This window comes from Ranitomeya imitator, chromosome 5 (genome assembly GCF_032444005.1).
Source record: "Ranitomeya imitator isolate aRanImi1 chromosome 5, aRanImi1.pri, whole genome shotgun sequence".
NCBI classification, from domain to species: Eukaryota; Metazoa; Chordata; class Amphibia; order Anura; family Dendrobatidae; genus Ranitomeya; species Ranitomeya imitator.
The window spans coordinates 367320496-367344032 of NC_091286.1; the positions used below are offsets into that span (position 1 = coordinate 367320496).

Genomic DNA, 23537 nt, shown 5'->3' on the forward strand with positions numbered 1-23537 from the left:
TAAAATTAAATTCCAGGTTAAGATTTGGAATCTTCAGCTTATAAGTCTTATTTTTTAGTTTAGTCCAATATTAGATATCAGCAAACTGATTGATTTTGGGATTTGATTTTCCTGCTTGGAGCTTCAAAGCTGATGAATCAATTTGGATTTATCTAGTGAACGGTTGTGTTTATGTGAACTGTAAATTGCAAACTTGATGAATTGATCTGCTCATCCGAGGATTGTTCTGACATGCTTATGTTTGATGGCACTGTCCTTCAAGATTAACTTAGTTTTTATACTGTATGTAAAAGCTTTTAAATAGTTAAAAAAAACAAAAAAGTATTATTTATATCTCAATTCTGAAGGTATCTTTAATTGTCAAGGTAATACAGATTATTATTTTAAAGGCTGTTATTAGTGGGTTCATTGGAATTAAAAACAGTCATGTAACATTTAGGGCCTGCTCCATTACTAGACTCTTTGCCCTTTTTTATGGCTAATATGAGGGCTTTTCCCCTGCTAGAAAACTAGGGTTCCTTAAACTAGGGTTACTAGGTGCCTTTGACTAGGGTTCCACAGTGACTTTAGATCTCCAGGATGTCACAGTGAAATTACGTTATTGAAAACCTTGTATTTTCCTCTGGGTAACTTGCAACTATCACAAGAACCCAGATTGTGTTTTGATTTGTGAGATTATGTTTGGTTGTTTTCCTGTTAGATGTTAAAACAGGAATTTTGCAGGCAAAGTCTAAATCGCAATATACTACACCATCGGTTGAGTTCCTAAGTTTAAAAGGGTTATCCAGGACTATTCTTTTTACATGGTGCCTAAGAACTAACAGGCCGTTAGTTACAAACTACCTGCCTGTTGTGTGTGGCGCCAGTGTCCGCCGGTGCAGAGTGTTACCAGACTGCTCATGCCAGCGAAACGGTGGCTTCCACTGATGTCGCATTGATGGAACAGCGCCTTTTCTTCAAATCTGCTCTGTTGATGAAGTGTGACTGTCAACATCATGCTGATTGACTGCCAGCTCACAGCTGCCTAACTATGGAAAGTCACGTTGGAAGTCACGCCCATCAGCAGAGCAGCCCAGAAGAAGAAGAGCTGCTCCATTGATGTGAAACAGCCGAATCACTGGCAGGAGCAGTTGGTTACTGCTTTGAGCTGGTGATGGATGCAACAGGCAGGTAGTTAGCAACTGCATGCAGGTTAGTTTTTAGGCAAAAGGTAAAAAAAGAGAGTAGATGACAGATTTGTCATTTAGGAAAATCCTTTTATTTAGATTATAAAATACTATAAGAAAAGAGGAAATCTACTTTAGCAGTTGTTGTTGATATGCTTCATATATCTAGGGAAATGTATGTAATTGCAAGAAAAAATGAATTTGCTGTAATTATTGTATTAATAATAAGCCAATATCCTGTGGTTAAAAGCTTTCGGAAGTTAGATGAACGCAAAAGGGTTAATCGAAATGAATAAATAATGCTCATAAGTCGAGTATCGTATTTTTTCTACACATCCAGGGGACTGCACTGCATGCACCTAATATCCCTATTTTCACGTGAACTTCTATACAGGAGACTCTCTGGACATGCTTTATTCATAGACTTTAGTGCACACCATTTATCCAGAGGTTTGGCTGTATAGGAGCGCATAAACAAATACATGTATCCATTGGAGAACGAGTCTCTGCTAGATGTTTATCATATTGTTTTACTTTTTTAGTAATGAATCATTTGAGAATGAATTATTAATTTCTGACAACTCCTTTAACGGATGAACTAGCAATAATCTATAGTCACTTTCACCTTTTGGTACAATCAGGTCAGGTTAGCTGTCAAAGAATTTTTAGCACAAAAATGCAGAAAATGTCAAATAGTTTAATAGAAGAAAAGCTATTATTGCTAACAGTGTGATCCTTTACCTGCACATGCATGAATCTTCTTGTTGTATGCCAGTGTAGTCTGTGGCAAACAGCGGGCTGTCTTCCAGACATCCACATACATATTTGAGGTGAATGAAAACACTTCAGAGACTTCAGTCTTAAGTGGAGAACTTCATGTCTACGGTTCCTCTGTATGGGGGAATTGTCTATGCGCACGGTCGGGGTAAAAGCGTGTAATAGGTGGCATATAAAATTATTGAGCACTGAAAGAAGACTGACATTCTCCCAGGGTGTTGGCCATCAGCTTTAAGAATAAGTTACAATGGGAAGAAGAAATGTTTCACCTGCATTTGATGGCAGCAGTTCCCTGGATTCTTTTTTTCTTTTTTAAAAGATTTATATCCAGCAACATACGGTAAATTGGGAACAGGAAGAAGCACAAGGCACTTACAAGCGACGAGACTGGGCTTCAGGTCTTTCCATGTTTATTCCATTGTGAACACTAATCATTTATGCCTCCAGCAGACTTGAGATTTGACAGGCTGCAGGGATGAGACTGGATTGTTGTAAAACTTTTAACGTCTGCACAGTGATGTCAAAACTATTTTATTTACTACAATCACATAGAAGAATAAAATCCCACTGCACTGTGTACTGATTAGTGTGAAAGGAACACAACAACACTCTCCGTCTGAAAGTCCTGTATTAACATGCTTAAATTAATACATCTACATAAAGAGCAGCTATGTATACAAAGGCATTCGTGTGATTGTGCGACTTTTTGTGTAGTAATAAATTTAAAGTTAGCATACATCTTTTAGGAAGAGTATAAGAATGAGTTGTTTAATACTGAATAGTTTACTAATACTTTGTGTTTCAATTTCTCACCACTTTTGAAATCTCATCATGTTGTCAGTAATATAAGCATACAGTGGGGAAAATAAGTATTTGATAGTCTGACGATTTTGCAAGCTTTCCCACCTACAAAGAATGGAGAGATCTGTAATTTTTAACTGTGAGAGACTAAATCTAAAAATAAAAAACAGAGATTCAGCTTGTATGATTTTTAATTAAATTACATTTTGTTGCATGAAATAAGTATTTGATCACCTACCAATCAGCAAGAATTCTGGCTCTCGCAGACCTGTTAGTTTTTCTTTAAGAAGCCCTCCTACTCTGCACTCATTACCTGTATTAATTGCACCTGTTTGAAGTTGTTACCTGTATAAAACACACCTGTCCACGCACTCAATCAACCACACTCCAATCTCTCCACCATGGTCAAGACCAAAGAGCTGTCTAAGGACACCAGGGACAAAATTGTAGATCTGCACGAGGTTGGGATGGGCTTCAGGACAATAAGCAAGCAGCTTGTTGAGAAGTCAACAACTGTTGGGACACAATTATTAAAAATGGAAGAAACACAAGATGACGGTCAGTCTTCCTTGGCCTGGGGTTCCATGCAAGATCTCGCCTCGTGGGGTAACGATCATTCAAAGAAAGGTCAGGAATCAACCCAGAACTACACGGGAGGACCTGGTCAATGACCTGAAGAGAGCTGGGACCACAGTTTCAAACATTACTGTTAGCAACATACTACACTGTCATGGATTAAAATCCTGTAGGGCACCCGAGGTCTCCCCTGCTCATGCAAGCACATGTCCATGCCCATTTGAAGTTCACCAAGGACCATTTGGATGATTAAAAGGAGGCATGGGAGAAAGTCATGTGGTCAGATGAGACCAAAAAATAACTTATTTGTATCAACTACACTCACCGTGTTTGGAGGAAGATGAAGAATGAGTACAACACCAAGAACACCATCCCACCCGTGAAGCATGGTAGGGGAAGCATCATACTTTATGGGTGCTTTTTGGCAAAGGGGGATAGGATGACTGCACCATATTGAAGAAAGGATGGATGAGGTCATGTATTGCGAGATTTTGGCCAACAACCTCCTTCCCTCTATAAGAGCATTGAAAATGGGTAGTGGCTGGGTCTTCCAACATGACAATGACACAAAACACAGAGTCTGGGTAACTAAGGAGTGGCTCCGTAAGAAGCATTTCAAGGTTCGGAAGTGGCATAGCCAATAGAAAATCTTTGGCGGGAGCTGAAACAGCGAAAACCATGAACGCTGAAAGATTTGGAGAAGATCTGTATGGAGGATTGGTCGTCGCTCATAGCAAGTGAGCATTTCTGCTACACACAGGTGATCTGATCATCACCTGTGTGCAGCAGAGGCAATCGGAATATTGCAGCTTCTAGTCTAAAATGGAGACTATTGAAGCAAATGAAAAGTAAAAAAAAAGTTTAAAAAAAACCCTAAAAGATAAAAAAAATATAAAAGTTCAAATCACCTCCCATTCGCCCTATTCAAAATAAAACAAATAAAAAGAGAGAAATACACACATTTGGTATCGTCGCATTCAGAATCACCCAATCTATCAAGCTATAAACATAATTAACTAGATTGGTAAACGGCATAGCAAACAAAAGTCAAAACACCAGAATTACATTTTTTTGGTCGCCACAATATTTAATTAAAATGCAATAATGGATGATCAAAAGATCGTGTACACACCAAAATGGTATAATTAAAAACGTCAGCTCAGCATGCAAAAAATAAGCCCTCATCCAGCCCCAGATCACGAAAAATGGAGACACTACGGGTCTTGTAAAATGGCAGGTAAATTTTATCATTTGGTGAACATGGTATAAAAAAAAAAAAAAAACAGTTTTGGAATTGCAGTTTTTTTTGCAATTTCACCGCAAATGGAATTTTTTACCTGTTTTTGAGTACACTATATGGTAAAACCAATGGTGTCGTTTAAAAGTACAACTCGTCCCGCAAAAAAACAAGCCCTCACATGGCCATATTGAAGGAAAAAATAAAGTTATGGCTCTGGGAAGAAGGCGAGCGAAACAAATGCAAAAACGAAAAAAAGGGCTGCAGGGTTGAAGGGGTTAATGCTCCACACAGTACTAATGACCACCTCTGTACTTCTTAAAATTCCCACTTTGTGGCCTTTAAATGATAAAATTACCTTCTGGAAATACCCACTTAACATTTAATCATGCCCCATGAGTGTCCCCCTTAACAATGAATAATGCCCCGAGTTTTTCAGTAAACGTAATAGTGTACCCTGAGTCCCCGCATGAATAGTAATATTGCCCCCTAAGTATGATGTTCCAATAGTACATTCCTTCCACACAGTATAATGTCCCCAAAGTATATTCTCCCCACCCTACAGTCCCCCACACTACAGTCTCCCAGACGGGACTAACAAATGCAGGGCAAAGCGCAGTATGAAAGCACCCAAAGAGTGGCAGCTTCTCTGGGTGGGCACCAATGCGTAAGTCCCTTCTGCCTCTCCTTGGTAGAAATGCTACTGGCTACACTGATAATTTTCAGCTAGTGTAATAAAAGTAGTATAATATTATTAGTTGCATAACTTTTCACTGTACAATATTTAAACTCTATTTTCATAAGAGTAGAAACTTTTCATACCAATAGCAGTTTCTCTCTCTGCTTTTGTTTGAAAAAACAAACCAAACATTAAAAATACAATTTGGAATATTTGGCCTTGTAAATCTAACACTAGTTTATAGCTGCAATGCACTCCAGGCTACCATCTGGTGTAAAACAACTTGTGAACACTGACAAACTAATTGGCAAATTGTTAACAATTGTTGCTGAAATGTTCTGCAGCCTTATATATGTTGCACTGATCCGTGTAGCATTAGACTAGGTCAGTGCGTTAACTTTAGAGCACAAATTTTCACTACATCCTAGTTGTCACAGCTGGAAATTCATGAATTCCAGTTAAAGGGAGTCTGTCACCACCAAAGTGCAAATTTCACTACTTATGTAAATATGTATATTGGGGACTTAGCCACCATGAAAATCCTACAAGTAGCAAACATTTTAGTGGTGCAGTTGCAGAACATTTGCTTTTCATCCATATGAAAATAAGGTCTCTTAGGTGCACCCTATGTATGGCCAATGGCTCGGTACACCGTAAGAGTACGTTCACACAGGACTTTTTTGTTGCGTTTTTTATGCTAATTTTCAGCTGCTTTTTACAGTACCAGCAAAGCCTATGAGATTTCAGAAATCTCATGCAAACACATTGGTTTTTTGTTTGATCAGTATTTTGTGCTTTGCTGCGTTTTTTTGACATAGAGCATGTCACTTCTTTTATTGTTTTTGCTGCGTTTTTTCACCCATTGACTTGAATGGGTGTTGAAAAAAAACGCAGCAAAAATGCAGTTATCATTATTTGCTGAGTTTTTGCTGCTGAAAATCCAAGGACATTAGCCTGGAAAAAGAAGAAAAAAATGCACCAAATACGCACCAAAAAACGCACCTAAATTAGCATTAAAAAAACGCAGCAAAAATACACAGCAAAAAAAGTCCTGTGTGAACTTATCCTTACACTCGGATTGGCACGGTCTGTGAGATTAACAGTGCTCCCTTTCTCACAATGAGCGCTGGCTGCCTGCTCCTGCGTGTGCACACTGACATTGAAGGAGCCCAGCAGCATGATCACATTGTCCCTGATGGTGTGCAATCAGTGTGAGTACTGGGAGAAAATGAGCTTATTTCCCCTGGGAGCTGCTTGCTTTCACTCAAAGGGGTGAGCAAGGAGCGGTACAGTTATCAATCACAGCACCTCTCATTATACTGTGAGCATGCCCCAGCACAAAGTCGCAGCACAGGTAAAGTGACGCAGTAATGTCTTATGTCACTTATATCAGGACTTTGACATCATATACGTCACCAGTGTCATCATGTGCCCCATGACTAAAAGCTGATGGCTCGCAATAAGTAATAATTATATTTTCTCTCAAAAATCACATTCTTGGTAAGGTGGCTGCAGACTAACCCTATATCTGCAGGCAAATAGCGTTTTCCGAGGTGACAGGTTCCCTTTAATAGGATGAACTTGTGCTGCAAGTTCCATATATTTGCACCTGTGCCACCCGTGCACGTTGTGCTTTTAGAGATGCAGGCTTTGTCATTTTTAATGACTAGTAAATTCTGAATAGGATCCGTATTACAAATGACCCAACTCTCTAGAGCCCAAACTGTTTGTTTGTAGCATCACAACTAATAGTCATTCGTTTGCATAATGTCAGATCATGCACTCTCTATGTAATTACTCCGACAGGTTTTTTTTTAATTCTCAATTTATTTGCCTTAGTTTGTTTAATTTTCTATTACCTTTTCAAAGTGTTTCCTATGCAGCTGCGAAAGAACTTGGGATTTGTAATAAAATTACATTTGTTTGATTTGCGGAATTTAGAACGTTGTAGCTTTAATCCAGCGCTGCCAATTCTTGACTGCACTGATTAGTAAACATATGCAAATGCATGCTTAGAAGTTCTCCTTGTAATTGTAGGATGCTTGGAATATTTTCAAACGGAGCTCAACTCCCGGGATTTAATCCATTTATCTCAACTGAATCTTCAGAAATTCTGAGACTCCTTCTCCGCTCTTTGTGCTTGTGTTTATTTGCAAACAGTCACTAAAAGCAAACTATTTTCTGCATAAAACAAACATGAAGACAAATATTGTTATAAAATCTGCATATTACTTGCCGCCTACTACCTGTCAGCAATTACTGAAATGGGTCTAACCTTGTCATACTTGGGCAATCTTGTATGAGTTCAAATAGAAATGCTCCTAAAGCAAAACCATGTTCATCTTACGCACATGTCCAGGAGTAGATCTTCCGCAAGGCCACTTAGGGTTGGAGAAGGCATGTTCCTTTTGGATTCCATCTCATTGAATACAGTTTTACATTTATCAGTGCTACATGATAATCTTTCATCTACTTTTACTAAAATTTAATCTGTGTTCATTTAGGGTGGAGTAGGTGAGAATGGACCTAAAGGAGAACAGGTAAGATCTGTTTTTGAGGAATATTCTATTTGTCAATCGATATGCCTACTATATGTAGAGTAATTATGCTATGAGTGCCTAACTGTATGCTGCTCAATACAGGGAGGTGCAGGAGAAGAAGGATTCGGTGGAGACAAAGGTGAACAGGTAAGAAAATTACTATACATGTGCATATTTCATTTTAGAAGATTATCTACCTATCTCTAGCTACATCTATCTATATCAATCGATCTGTCTTCTAATTATCAGTTTAAATTTTGCTTTTAGATCCTTTTATGCATGTCATATAGGTAGATCTTGACATTACCAAATTGGCATCTATTTAGGGGATATAGGAATAAAATACAGTTGAGTGGTTCCTGTGGAGCATAATGACTGAAGAACATAATTGGCAGGAAACAACAACTTATTCACAGTGGTGAGGCTTGTCCATTTGTTGCCTCCAGGCTTCATCGCCTTCCTGGTTAAAAGCAAAATTTGGCACTCTTGCATTCAGTGTAAAGAATATGAGTATTTATTCAGTAAAGCAATCCCAATAAAGTAATGTTTTGGTCATTAATATTGACCTTCATCAGACTAAAATATACAATGAAAACAAACATCAGAAAAATAGAAAATTGCACATATCTTACGTAAAAAAGAATATTGCAGCACATTTGTCCATGGACAAATGTGATATAATATTCTTTTTGCTACAATATTGTTTTTGACATAAGATATGTGCAACTTTCTATTTTTCCAATGTTTATAATTTATTGTATAAATTTTAGTCTGATGAAGGCTGATGTTAATGACCAAAACATTACTATATTGGGATTGCTTTACTGAATAAATACTCATATTTGTTTTACACTGAATACAAGAGTGCCAGATTTAGTTTATATATTATTAAGGAGTGGTATCCTAACTGGGCACTTTTGGGGAAGCGAAGGGATGTGTATCTTTACCTATCATGTACATATATTTATCTATATACGCTGTATATACATATATATTTACCATGTGTGCGTGTGTGTGTGTATGTATGTATATATATAATATATACAGGTGCTTCTCACAAAATTAGAATATCATCAAAAAGTTAATTTATTTCAGTTCTTCAATATAAAAAGTGAAAGTCATATATTAGAGTCATTACAAACAGAGTGATCTATTTCAAGTGTTTATTTCTATTACATCCAAAACAACTGACAGATTTTCATAACTTTCCTTTCGAATGACATGAGTGAGCAATAGGGATTGATGGTTTCATATTTCCGTTGTGAAGCAACACTGCTTTCAAACTTCTCTGGGAGGAGTCAATAAACAATTGCACTCCACTATCAATACTACTTCCCATAAAACTCACTAAAACCTTTACTGATGTTGTCCCTGTAAGAAAATTTACATTTAGGTAAGACAAGCAAAGAAATGGGAATAACAGGAAAAACCACATATATTGAAAATGCAGAAATAACGTAATAACAAAAATACTTCTATCTCAGAAAGTTTATATGACAGAAGAAAACTAAGCATATTTCTGTGGAATCAGCACATCAAACTCCATAAAATAGACATATTACCTTTGCTGATTCTGTTTTTTTGTGTTGACCAGTGTAATTAAAGGACTGGACCACTTTATTTTCATTTTCACAGATGTGTTGTGGACATGCTTTTGTCTACATCTACTATAATAAAGTAATGACAGGTTCTTCTCCTGCATTTGCTAGTATGGCCTTCCTCACAGACTGGACTGCTCTCCTGTCCACAAAGGGGCTGCTAATAAAGGAGCATGTGATCAGACCTGTCCAATTAATAAGCACCTCACATGAAAAAGCTGCTTTTCTATTGGAGGAGGCTGCTGGGCTAGTCTGGTCACATGCCCCTCCATCAGCATCCCTTTTTTGGATAGAAGAGCTGTGTAGTCTGAGGAAAGCTGGTAAAGAAGGAGAACCTGTAGCACTTATATATTAGTAAGTGACAAAAAAATCATGTCCTCAACACATATGTTGAAATAAAACTATTTGTTACCAACCATTTTAACTGTTACCTACCCACTAAACATTGTGCATCCTTGGTGGTAGAGAAATGTATATTGCTGGTGTGCACATGACAATGCCATTATACTGATAGGTAGAAGTTCCACAATATACTGTATGTTTGTTGTAGGGATGGCCAAGAAGGCATATACTGATCACAGCAAAAAAAACATAGAATATTTATAATTTGGGCCTAGACGGTAACCACTGTGGACGGCCATAGGTCACCATATTCTGCTATATACTATAAACAATCCATGCTATATACTATATTATGCACATATTTAATTGATTAGTTTGTCTCAAATTCTAATTGATCTGGTTTTAATGTGAATTAAACTTCAATTTCCTCTATTCATGACTTGTCTGTAATTGCTTCAATGTTCATAAATAATTTATTAAATTTCCAACATAAAAGGGAAAATTTAAGTTTGGACAAGATTTTGTTCCATGTGCAAATGTCTAAAAAGACAAATGAGCTGGTAGGGTGCCCTCCTATAATAAAACAATTAGTGAGTAATAGTACAGTGACAGTCTTATATGTACCACAAAGCTGGTTAAGTCTAATTAATGTCTGTGACCAATTTTTTCCTACAATCCTCCATTAAATATTTTGTTTATGCTGCATAGAAAATCTACAGAATAACATATGGAATGTATTTACTGTCTTTATTTGATTTTTTTAAATTTAGGGTGAAGTAGGAGGTGCAGGCCCAAAGGGATCGGTAAGTTGTAATGTTCTACTTGCAGAACATCAAGGTAAATGAATATTACATTATCTGGATACAATTCCCTAAATGGACCAGACTAGGCATCAATTTTATTATGTATTTTACCCTTATTCACACCTCTCCCTGCAGCTTTCAAAAATACATGCATTTCTAGTACTTAAGTATTGGTTTTACAAGTGCTGTTAGCATGGCTTTTAAATTGTATGCATTTTTTAATATTTTTAAAGTCCTATAGAGATGTCTGTGGAAAAACACCATAGAAATAAAACCCTAATGCATACAAAAATTTAGTAAAAATGCCAATGACCCCAAAAATGCTATAATAAAATCAAGTTCAATATAGCTTTCATGGCAGAATTTTGTCATAAAAGCTTTGAAGGTTGGAAAATGTAGGTGCAAGTTGGAGATACACCTAAATTTTGTAGCGTTTTGCGTTTTCATGCCAGTTTTTCCCAAAACCTGGAGCTTGGGTGGGGTGGAGTCATGAGGAGAGCATGATGCCAAATCTTGTTTAATTCATGGCGAGCTGTGATGTTCCTTTTTCCAGAAATCTCTCTCCACCACCTGATAGGAGGAAGATTTCTGGCGTAGCGCATAGAGGTGCATGCCACTCAACAGACTCTACAGATTCTAGAACAGACATGCACGCCTTCATGAATTAGGAACATCTAACTCGAGCATGCCACCTCATCAAGACCACCGTGAACAACGTCAGTCTTGATGAATCAGAAGCAATAATATTTCATTATACACTTAAAAGAAATATCTGCCTGCTGCATTTCCAAGCAAAAAATTTACTGAAGAATGCCACAAAAATGTGAATTTGATCACTGTGGCCCCACCACTAGAAACCCCATAATAACTCGAATGGGCATTCCCGGGTGTTCTGTTCCTCCTCACCTGCAGAATCACATGTACTTTACTGCTCCATTTCAACTTCCTGGGAGTGACCATATCAAGAAAGCATTGCCATGGCAATGCCGTGGCAATTGTTCCATGCCACATCTCCATTTTGATAGACTTGTTGGGACTTGCTCAATTTTTACCTGAGTCCCAGATGATACATGCATCCTATAACACTATTGAGAGACCACTTTTCAGGGTTTTGAATCCCAAAAACATTGTTTACACCTGTAAAGCTCTTAACGTTGTTACAGTTTTCACATTTCAAGTATCAGCTCAATAAATGAGATATATGAATGAGGTTTTAATTTCAAACCTGTTAGCAGGATTGTGCTGAGTAACCTACAGAAAGTATTATGTTATGAATATTATATATACAGTATATTGAAAAAAAGAAAAATCACCTACAGAAGACAGGTGCTGGAGGTCGGCGCCTGCGCTGCAGCATGATCGCCTATGTAATGTGCACTTCAACCTTTTAGATCATACTACAAATAATTTCATCAGAAAAAAAATGTGTCTAAAAATGGCGCCGTTGCGCCTGCGCAGAAGCATCTATCGGCGATCCGATAGTTGCTACTGCACAGGCGCCAGCAGCACCATCTTGAAGGAGGACTTTTTTATTTCCTCTAGCAAGATGGCGCCAGTGGCGCCTGTGCAGTAGCAGCTATCGGATTGCTGATAGCTACTACTTCACAGGCGCTGGCGGTGCCATCTTGGAGGAGGAAATGTTTTTTTTCTCTAGCAGCAGCTATCGGACACATTTTTTTTTCCTGATTAATCATCATGCTGCAGCGCATGTGCCTGCCTGCAGCAGCTGATTTTTTTTCCCCAATATGTATATATAATAATCATTATGTAAAATAAGGGGCAGGTCACTGAGGGATCAGTGACCTGTCAGAAGCCATACAGGTGAATACCTAATCAGAGCACCACATGAATATCCCCCCCCCCCCACAGGCCACCGCATAGCACGGGCATATCATTAACCCAAAACTGGAAATAAAGAACAAACAGCCACAAGACGGATTTTATCAACCAAGGTATCATTTTAATCAGTTTAACGGCTCCAACCTAACACTGTCTGTAGGTTACTGTGCACAACCTTCTGACAGGAACATTAAATTATCAAAAACCTGATTACCTTATTTCATCTCAAAATATTTGAACAGATTTCATTGAAAGATCTTGAAGATGTAATTTTTATTGCCTACATATTTTTCTGGGAGCTCCATCTGTTTGTAACATAATGTATCCTCTGATGTTTTACACAATGCAGTAATTCGTGGACTGATTTAGTCTAAATCATTAGTTTCAAACATAAGCTAAACTTTAAGCTACTTTATTGTCCCACTGTGTTAAAAATACTATTTAGAACAATGAATGGAAAAGACTGATTACTATGCCATAACCTTTTTACTGTGGGTCATTCTCCCTGAAACCCTGGCAAAAAAAATGATTTTTGTAAAGTCTGTCAGAAGCTGTCAGCCCAAAAAGTCTACCACAGAAAGACTTGGCTCAAGCTACGCTATGTAGTGGATTCCAAGGATTTTGGCCTTCACCCTCTAACCACTACTTTGAGATGTGATCTAACAAAGGGGCCCGCTGGGTTCCAGCCATGGAGAGGCTGCTGGCCAAAGGAACAAGTCTAAGGCACGGATGGTCAAACAAAGATGAGTCAGTATCAGGAAAGACAAAACTATTTACAAAACCAGAACATAAAATTGAAGTCAGGGGAAACCCTTGGTCAGATACCAGAAGGTCAGTAAAGAATGGAGTCAGACAAGACAGAGTCAGAATCAAGAGGAAACATAGAATAAAAGTGGTCATTGTACCTAGCTGGGATCAGAAGCAGGAACAGAACATAAAAAGAGCACCAGTGATGTAGGAAAACCAAACAATAGATGGCAACGCCAAGCAGTATGCTGGGAGTTGAAATATGTCCTGGTACTGCACCATTGGCAACAGGGAATTGAATATATAACTGATTACATCTCCTGAGCTGTTTGACAGCACACACATCCATTCTGTCTTTCTGAGAGGCCCAGCAAGTCTCAGCCACACTCGTATACCTAGATAGCCCAGCAACCTTGGCCACAACACATGCTCTATTACCAGCAACTCCCACAGGATGAATACAGCTGCGCCCGGTGACAGAAGTGCTGTAGCAGGTCTGGCATTAGAAAGTATATCACAGGGCTTGTCAGTTGAAGGCACGGCACTTTAAAGAATCAGAAGACTCAGTTGGCACCGTGCATGACCAATCTCACATCAGGGTTCGCTCTCCTCTGATTGAATGCTGCTTTGTGGTACCTTTAGCTGACAAGCCTTGTGATATACTTTCTAATGACCAGCATATCGCAGGCTTGTCAGCTGAATGGACGGCACTTCAAAGCAGCATCCAAGCCCAGTGGAGAGTGAAGTCTGATCTGAGCATAAATGCTCAAACTGCTGTCTGCAGATTGGAAGTAGTAGAGCCAGAATCAAAACAGAAGGATATATGACTCAGAGAGCTGAGATTACAGGAACAGGGCAGGTAATAGAAGTATATTAGAAAAGTGTTAGCTATGAAGAGTTAGGACAAATGAAAGGGGGTTAAATTAGTAGTGGAAAACCTCTTTAAGTTTTAAAATTATTAAACTCCCATACTACAACTTGTACAGCATTGAAGGGGTAATTTATCTTGAGGGGAATTTTTGAAGTCAGTTTTGCTGGAGGCCACATTGACTTTACCGGCACCAAAAATATTGCACAATGATAAATATGGTGCATTTTTACAAATGCTTTTTTACTTTTTTTGCCACTTGATCATTGTGAGATTGGTCTGAGAATTTAGATTTTTTTACTCAATTCATAAATATGGCTTAGACTTTTATACATAGCTATCTATGTCCACTTCCCTATCAACATTTAAAAAATGAGAATGGTGTAAAATTGCTAATTTCCAAGCAAATATGACATACGTCAAAATTTTTGACCTTCAGCCATTAAGAAAATAAAAACTGTTGAAAAAAACTGTTAGGCCATGTTCACACTATGCGTCCTGTCCTGCGGGTTCTCCCGCAGCGGATTTGATAAATCTGCAGGGCAAACCTGCTGCGGTTGTCGTAGCTGTTTTTCGTTCTGACCCAAATGTCAGCTGACAGATCACCAGTGAGACCAAATTGTGGAATTACGCCCGCCATTTTACAAGCGCGCTTGGAGACAAAAAGACACCTCACACATATCCTGTGAGCAAGTCACTTTTATCTGAAGTAATTGAGCAAGAAAGCAATATTTTATACCATTTACAACAAATGTAATTCTCAATGCAATTCATGTAGCCCCCACCATCACCCAGTGTTATACTGACCTTTAATCTCTCACGTACCAAATAACATGTTGTGACTGAATATGGAGAACATACATGATAAGAAGTATGGTCTCCTTGAAGCGGAGACACTAAGACTACTGCATCAACAGATTCTAGTAATTCTAACAATTAAAGGCAAGAGGCACTTAAAGGCAAACTATTAACCCTTCTATATCACGGTTATCCCTGCAGATTTATCGTGGTTTTTCCTGCAGGTTCCGCTGCGGGTTCCGCTGCGGGATTTACCCCTACTATTGATGCTGCATATGCAGCAATATGCAGCATCAATAGTAGTGTTAAAAATAATAAAATCATGATGATATACTCACCCTCTGACGTCCCGATCTCCTGGGCGCTGCAGGCGGCGGTCCGGTTCCAAAGATGCTGTGCGACCAGGACCTTCGGTGACGTCACGGTCATGTGACCGCGACGTCACCGAAGGTCCTGGTCGCATAGCAAACCTGAGACCGGACGGCCGCGTGCAGCGCTGAGACTTCAGAGGTGAGTATATCATAATTTTTTATTTTAATTCTTTTTTTTTAACACAAATATGGTTCCCGGGGCCTGAAGGAGAGTCTCCTCTCCTCCACCCCGGGTATAACCCGCACATTATCCGCTTACTTCCCGCATGGTGTGCACAGCCCCATGCGGGAAGTAAGCGGATCAATGCATTTCTATGGGTGCAGAATCGCTGCGATTCTGCACAAAGAAGTGACATGGTCCTTCTTTTTTCCGCAGCAATTCAGCGCAGTTTTTTGGGGGTTTTTCCGCACTATGTGCACTGCGGTTTTTGTTTTCCATAGGGTAACATTGTACTGTACCCTGCATGGAAAACAGCTGCGGACCCGCAGCGGCAAAATCGCCGCGGTTCCGCAGTAAAAACCGCATAGTGTGAACATGGCCTTATATATTCTCCAGCTGAGTTCTTAGCTAATGTAATAGATTCTTCTAATCTATAGCGGTAGGGTATGCATACTACTATTTTATAATGATTTGGTTTACATCTCAGGTTATTATATATGTATTATTTGTACAAGTCAAAATCTATTTTTCCATAGACTGGAAATCCTGGAGAACCTGGTAATCGTGGTCCAGAAGGTGGTCGGGGTCTACCAGGTGTAGAAGGTCCTCAAGGTTCTCTTGGCCCACGTGGCATGCAAGGTGAACAAGGGGCACCAGGGTTACCAGGCAGTCAGGGCCCAGCAGTAAGTGATTGTCTTGTTGCTTTTAAATTATATGTATTATCCTGTTTTCTTTGCATGTAACATTTTATTTTCTTCAATCATAGGGTAGGGAACCAACAGATCAACACATTAAGCAAGTCTGCATGAGAGTTTTACAAGGTATGTTGGGTTATATTAGGCATACCCTTTCTATACAAATTCAGACTCCTTTCACTAAACTGTATAACATTGTGGCACATCTTAAAACTTTTCAATCCTAATACAAAATCAGTAACAGAATCCTCCCGTCCCACTTACCATATGCAATGTATAATTTTGGCTTCTTATATAGCAGATGGGCCCTAAAGGGAACCTGTCACCCCCCAGGCGTTTGTAACTATAAGAGCCACCTTGTGCAGCACTAATGCTGCATTCTGACAAGGTGGCTCTTTTAGTTATCGGTGCAGTAACTTCAGAAATAATCCATTTTATAATATGTGCCAAATACCTTGAATCAGTCCTGGAAGCATGTCTTTCCCCCCCTGCTGCAAACGCAGCACAGCCATCACTCATGTCCTCTTGGCGCCGGGCGCCACCTTCTCAGCTCTGTTTTCTTCTCAGCTCTGTTTTCAAATGAGCCAGTGCCTGCGCTATTTTCTCATGCCTTGGGCATGCGCAGTGAGCGCTGCTCGTCCTCTGTCCTCATTTGCAGTCTAGTGTTGTGAATTCTGCTCTTGGGCTCCCTCCGGTGGTTGTTGATGGTAATGCAGTTATTCCTGAGCAGCAGTCTTGGACAGGTGTTTCTGCTAATTGCAATTCTGACTGGGGTATTTAGCTGTGCAGGACTCATTAGTCCTTGCCAGTAGTCAATGTTCCTTTGGAAGTGTTGGTCCTCTGCCTGGCCTCTCCTGTTTGCTGCCAATTCAGCTAAGATAAGTGTTTGCTTCATTTTTTAGACACACTGCTGTGTGTTTATTTTCTGTGCTTATCTTATTTCTATTTTGGTTCCTGCTAGACTGTGCCTGATGTTTTTCTCAGTCTAGTTGGACTCGCTGGAGTCGCAGATATACTCTCCACATCTTTAGTTAGGTGGTGGAGTTTTTGTATTTTTCTGCTGTGGATATTTTGTAGTGTTTCATGATGACCACGTAGTATCCTGTACTATCCTTTCCTATCTAGGTAGAAGTTGCCTCCTTTGCTTATCCCTGTTTTCTGTCTGCGTGTGTCTTTTCCTCTCCTACTCACAGTCATTATTTGTGGGGGGCTACCTATCCTTTGGGGATCTACTCTGAGGCAAGAGAGTTTTCCTATTTCCATCTTTAGGGATATTTAGTCCTTAGGCTGTGTCGAGGTGTCTAGGTCTGGTTAGGCACACCCCATGGCTACTTCTAGTTGCGGTGATAGGATCAGGGTTTGCGGTCAGTAAAGTTACCACTGCTCCAGCGAAGGTCTTTTCATGCTGCTCCAAGGCCACCTGATCATAACAGTCTAGCTGACTGCGCCTGTGCGGCCGCCCTGCCAGAGATTCAGCCCCGCAGTGTCTTCTGATTTATTCTCACTGTGGGGCTGGGATTCCTGGGCATGCGCAGTGCATATCTAAGCCTCTCATTCATCTCCCTCCGCCTTCTTCAGACTGTGCGGAGTCAGCTGATCCCTAATCGCCGTGGCATGCGATTAGGGATCAGCTGACGCCGCACAGTCTGAAGAAGGTGGAGGGAGATGAGTGAGAGGCTTAGATATGCACTGCGCATGCCCAGGAATCCCAGCCCCGCAGTGAGAATAAATCAGAAGACACTGCGGGGCGGGATCTCGGGCAGGGCAGCCGCACAGGCGCAGTCAGCGAGACTGGAAATAAGGACAGAGGACGGGCAGCGCTCACTGTGCATGCCCAAGGCATGAGAAAAGAGCGCAGGCGCTGGCTCATTTGAAAACAGCACAGAGGAGGCGGCATCCAGCGCCAAGAGGACATGAGTGACGGCGGTGCTGCGTTTGCAGCAGGGGGGGAAAGACCTGCCTCCAGGACTGATTCAAGGTATTTGGGACAAATTATAAAATGGATTATTTCTGAAGTTACAGCACCAACAACTAAAAGAGCCACCTTGTCAGAATGCAGCATTAGTGCTGCACAAGGTGGCTCTTTTAGTTACAAACCCCTGGGGGGTGACAAGTTCCCTTTAATATTCCCTCAGATAGGACTGGTACGTCTGCAATTTCGAAAGCTACAACTATGGTTAAACTGAAAAAAGACCAGTTTTTCCATAAGAATGAATATAATTCAACTTCATATTCTACCTTACAGTAAAATTTCTAACAGATCTGATGTGCTTTAATCACCGTAAATATGCATATATTCATTATTGAAAGGGAAGGCAAAATTATTATGTAACTTTTTTTTAATCTTTCTTTCACAGAACAATTAGCAAGCTTGGCAGCTAGTCTCAGAAGGCCAGAATCTGGAGCAGTTGGTTTACCGGGACGACCGGGTCCACCAGGACCACCTGGGACACCAGGAGATAATGGTGTTCCGGGACATGTTGGAGCAAGAGGACTTCCTGGGCTAAAAGGTCCTCCTGGAGAAATTGGTATTAAAGGTCCAAAAGGTAGGATATTATGCTAACTAATCAACCATAATGAATATGATAGTGCCCTTCTCTCCAGACTATGCCAGTGTTGTGTTTTGTAGCGAAGTCGCATACTAATGTACTGGTCCTATCGTTTACATCACCATTTCATCATGGCAACATACTTACTATAGAGGATCACATTCACCACACACAGATTTATATTTGCCCAGTAGCGTACCTAGAATCCGATGGACCCAGGGAACAAAATTTGCATGTGGGCCCCTCTTCCCTCGCACGTTGCGCAGATGTAGCCTTCTAAATCTTATAAGGACATGCATGTTGCTCCACATCCCATTACGTAGTAATGTCCCCCATCCTTTACTAATGTCCCTTTCCCATCCCAGGCCCCTTCCAGCTATATATGTCCCCCATTTGGACCCCTTTCAGGTATATATGTCCCCCATCCTGTGCCCCTTCCTGGTATAAATGTGCTTCATCCTGGTATATATGTATATATCCTGGGTTTTTCCCTGGTATACAGTGTATGTATCCCCATCCTTGGACATACGCATACCCAGCTGAAATAGACACCGATGTCGATGGGCCTCGCTCCCGCACAGGCCTGGTTGCAGTCGTAAGTGAAAAAATAATAAACAAAATAATGGAAACAACTCAGGTGTTTTCTCTTATCTCTCTTAGCCTGTGCTTAAAGTTACAAAGAAATCTAAAAAAAAATAAGAAAACAACCCATGTCTAGGAGCATTATAATAGTGTGATTTGTGCGCTCGGTTGCTTTTAATTATTTCTAGTGGAGGAGTCTGGCTGATATTAGCACAGTCTCATGAATTGTACTACTTCTGTCAGTGGAAATTACTATGCTATGACCGATCGTGGTAGTATGTCATTATGTAATGGAGGTTTTCCAGGGTAAATTAAGAAAATAAACACATGTTTAAAACAATGTATTTTAACACATATTGGTAATTTCGGCATGGTTATTTATTAGATGTTTAACGGCATTATCCTGGGGGGTTCTCGCTGCTACTTGAAAATGTTAAATATCCTGGATTATTACAATGCACCTGTTGCCTAGTAACATTGACAATCTGCCAAGGGCATCACATGCAGTTGCTAGAATATTTTTTTTAGAACCTATTACCTGTGCAACTGGACTTGGCAATTTCTATGGCTCTTTGTGCCAGCAAATGTTGTTATAAGGGCATTGCCATAATAATTAGAATATTTATTCATAATTGTAATACTAAAATGTGTACGACCAGTGTAAATATGGGGACCATATCCTTATACGTTTCTTATCTTGTTATTCAAGTAACAATACATTTGGATGAAAAAACTATAAGATCTTGACCTGAAACTGCAATGGTTTGTTGACACAACATCTTTTAGATGCACAAGATCCTGCTGAGTTTTTCAGGAGGAAATTGTGTCAGGCAACACCACCACATTTTCTCCAGAAGCCCCAGGTTTAGATTCCCTGAGTATTTTTTGCAAACTAGTGAAGAGCTCTAACAGCCCCCTAAAGAATGGTCGAGTCACTTCTTTTAGCTCCTTCACGGCTTTGGCATCTTGAAGTGGTTTCGAGAAGCTCAGAAGACTGAACTTATGAACAGCCAGTCGTTTTTACATATAAATACATACCGTATGTTCACTTTACATATAAATACATACCGTATGATCATTCTACATATAAATACATACCGTATGATCATTCTACATATAAATGCATACTGTATGATCATTTTACATATAAATACATACCGTATGTTCAGTTTACATATAAATGCATACCGTATGTTCATTTCACATATAAATACATACCGTATGTTCATGTTACATATAAATACATACCGTATGATCATTTTACATATAAATACATACCGTATGTTCACTCTACATATAAATGCATACCGTATGATCATTTTTCACATAAGTACATACCGTATGTTCACTTTACATATAAATACATACCGTATGTTCACTTTACATATAAATACATACCGTATGATCATTCTACATATAAATACATACCGTATGATCATTCTACATATAAATACATACCAAATGTTCATTTTACATATAAATACATACCGTATTTTCACTTTACATATAAATACATACCGTATGATCATTTTACATATAAATACATATACTGTATGTTCATTCTACATATAAATACATACCGTATGTTCATTCTACATATAAATACATACCGTATGATAGTTTTACATATAAATACATACCGTATGTTCATGTTACATATAAATACATACCGTATGTTCATGTTACATATAAATACATACCGTATGTTCATGTTACATATAAATACATACCGTATGTTCATGTTACATATAAATACATACCGTATGTTCATGTTATATATAAATACATACCGTATGTTCATTCTACATATAAATACATACCGTATGATAGTTTTACATATAAATACATACCGTATGTTCATGTTACATATAAATACATACCGTATGTTCATGTTACATATAAATACATACCGTATGTTCATGTTACATATAAATACATACCGTATGTTCATGTTACATATAAATACATACCGTATGTTCATGTTACATATAAATACATACCGTATGTTCATGTTACATATAAATACATACCATATGATCATTTCACATATAAATACATACCGTATGATCATTTTACATATAAATACATACCGTATGTTCATTTTAAATATAAATACATATACCATATGTTCATTCTACATATAAATACTTACCGTATGTTCATTCTACATATAAATACATACCGTATGATCATTCTACATATAAATACATGCCGTATGTTCATGTTACATATAAATACATACCGTATGTTCATGTTACATATAAATACATACCATATGATCATTTCCCATATAAATACATACCGTATGTTCATGTTACATATAAATACATACCGTATGATCATTTTACATATAAATACATACTGTATGTTCATTCTACATATAAATACATACCGTATGTTCATTCTACATATAAATACATACCGTATGTTCATTCTACATATAAATACATACCGTATGTTCATTCTACATATAAATACATACCGTATGTTCATTTCACATATAAATACATACCGTATGTTCATGTTACATATAAATACATACCGTATGTTCATTCTACATATAAATACATACCGTATGTTCATTCTACATATAAATACATACCGTATGTTCATTTTACATATAAATACATACCGTATGTTCATGTTACATATAAATACATACCGTATTTTCATTTTAAATATAAATACATATACCGTATGTTCATTCTACATATAAATACATACCCTATGTTCATTCTACATATAAATACATACCGTATGATCATGTTACATATAAATACATACCGTATGTTCATTTCACATATAAATACATACCGTATGTTCATTTTGCATATAAATACATACCGTATGATCATTTCACATATAAATACATATCATATGATCATTTCACATATAAATACATACCGTATGTTCATGTTACATATAAATACATACCGTATGTTAATTTTGCATATAAATACATACCGTATGTTCACTTCACATATAAATACATACCGTATGTTAATTTCACATATAAATACATACCGTATGTTCATTCTTTTGAGCATTTATTTATTGTTTCTTTAGGCTGCCATGTGTACATACCCTAGGGCGGTACATAGAATTGCGGCAGAGCTATATGCACTACAAGTACTGCCATACAGCTCCGCATTACTAAGATATTCTGGATGCAAAATTGAGAATAACTCCGTAATTATACAAGACACAATTTTCTATCTAAGGTATTTTTAAAGTAGCAGTCTACAAACCACTCTGAATCTAGAGGAATGTAAAGCTATCATATAATCCCATTAAGGACTATATGTGTCCTATTATGTTGCCGTTCAGCTGAAACGTTATGTAGTTGTACACCCGCATCATTTGCTGTACACGTTATGCTAAAATCTCTAATACACTAAGTGCCAGACAACGGACCCCTAAGGAGGTGGATACAGAACCGAGTAGTGTCATGGGGCCATAAATTTTGTGATAGGATAGGAGACTTTGAAGGGTATGTGTCCACCTTCAGGATGGCCGGCGGTTTAGTTGGAGCGGCAAACCCGCACCGTGCTAAGCTCCGCCCCCTTCTGGGACGCGTTGATGCCGGATGTGTTCATAGCACACATCCGGGATCATCGCACCCCACACATAGGGCCCTGTATTATACCTTGCGGCGACGCAGCGTCGTCGCAAAGTATACAGACATGCTGCGATCTTAAAAGATGCGCCGCATGTCCGGAGTCGCAGGGCCACCGCGTGCGTGTTACCACGCATAGTGGAGACGGGATTTCATTCAATCCACTCCACTATGCTGTAACATCTGGACGCTGCGTGTTTGATGCTGCGCTGCATCTCTATGCAGCGTCAAACACGCAGCGTTTACTGCACGTGGAAACATACCCTTAGGGTATGTGCACACATCGGGATTTCTTGCAGAAATTTTCCTGACAAAAGCCGGACTTTTCTGCCAGAAATCCGCATGCGTTTTTTTTCATTTTTTTCATGCGTTTTTGATGCGTTTTTGGTGCGTTTTTCCCAAATGCATAGAATAGCGGGAAAAACGTAGAAAATCCACAAAATTAATGAACATGCTGCTTTTTTTTTACTGTGATGCGTTTTTTTTGCGGAAAAAAACGCATCATGCGCACCAAAATTGCAGAATACATTCTAAATGATAGGATGCATATGTCTGCGGTTTCTAATGCAGTTTTATCGCGTTTTTATTGCACAAAAACCTGAACATGTGCACATACCCTCACAGTAGCTGGCACAGACAGAAGAGGGCCCTTGTCCAAGAACAATACAGGGGCCCTTTGCAGTCCAATAGCTCATCATTATGCATAATTTCACCTGCCCTGGAGGTCATAGTGGGCCCCCTTACTACTCAGGCCCCTGTGCGGCTGTACAGGTTGCCCCAATTGTATGTCCAC

The 23537-nt window shown here is 39.0% G+C and overlaps 1 protein-coding gene across 1 annotated transcript in view; it reads left to right on the plus strand.

The window, feature by feature from the left end:
• Positions 1-23537, plus strand: part of COL9A1 (collagen type IX alpha 1 chain) — a 214945-nt gene that overhangs the window by 179462 nt on the left and 11946 nt on the right. The window contains exons 31-36 of the mRNA XM_069726644.1: positions 7741-7776; positions 7879-7923; positions 10487-10519; positions 15839-15985; positions 16069-16123; positions 18355-18543. Coding sequence (XP_069582745.1) covers positions 7741-7776; positions 7879-7923; positions 10487-10519; positions 15839-15985; positions 16069-16123; positions 18355-18543 — 505 coding nt within the window. The remainder of the gene's footprint in view (positions 1-7740; positions 7777-7878; positions 7924-10486; positions 10520-15838; positions 15986-16068; positions 16124-18354; positions 18544-23537) is intronic.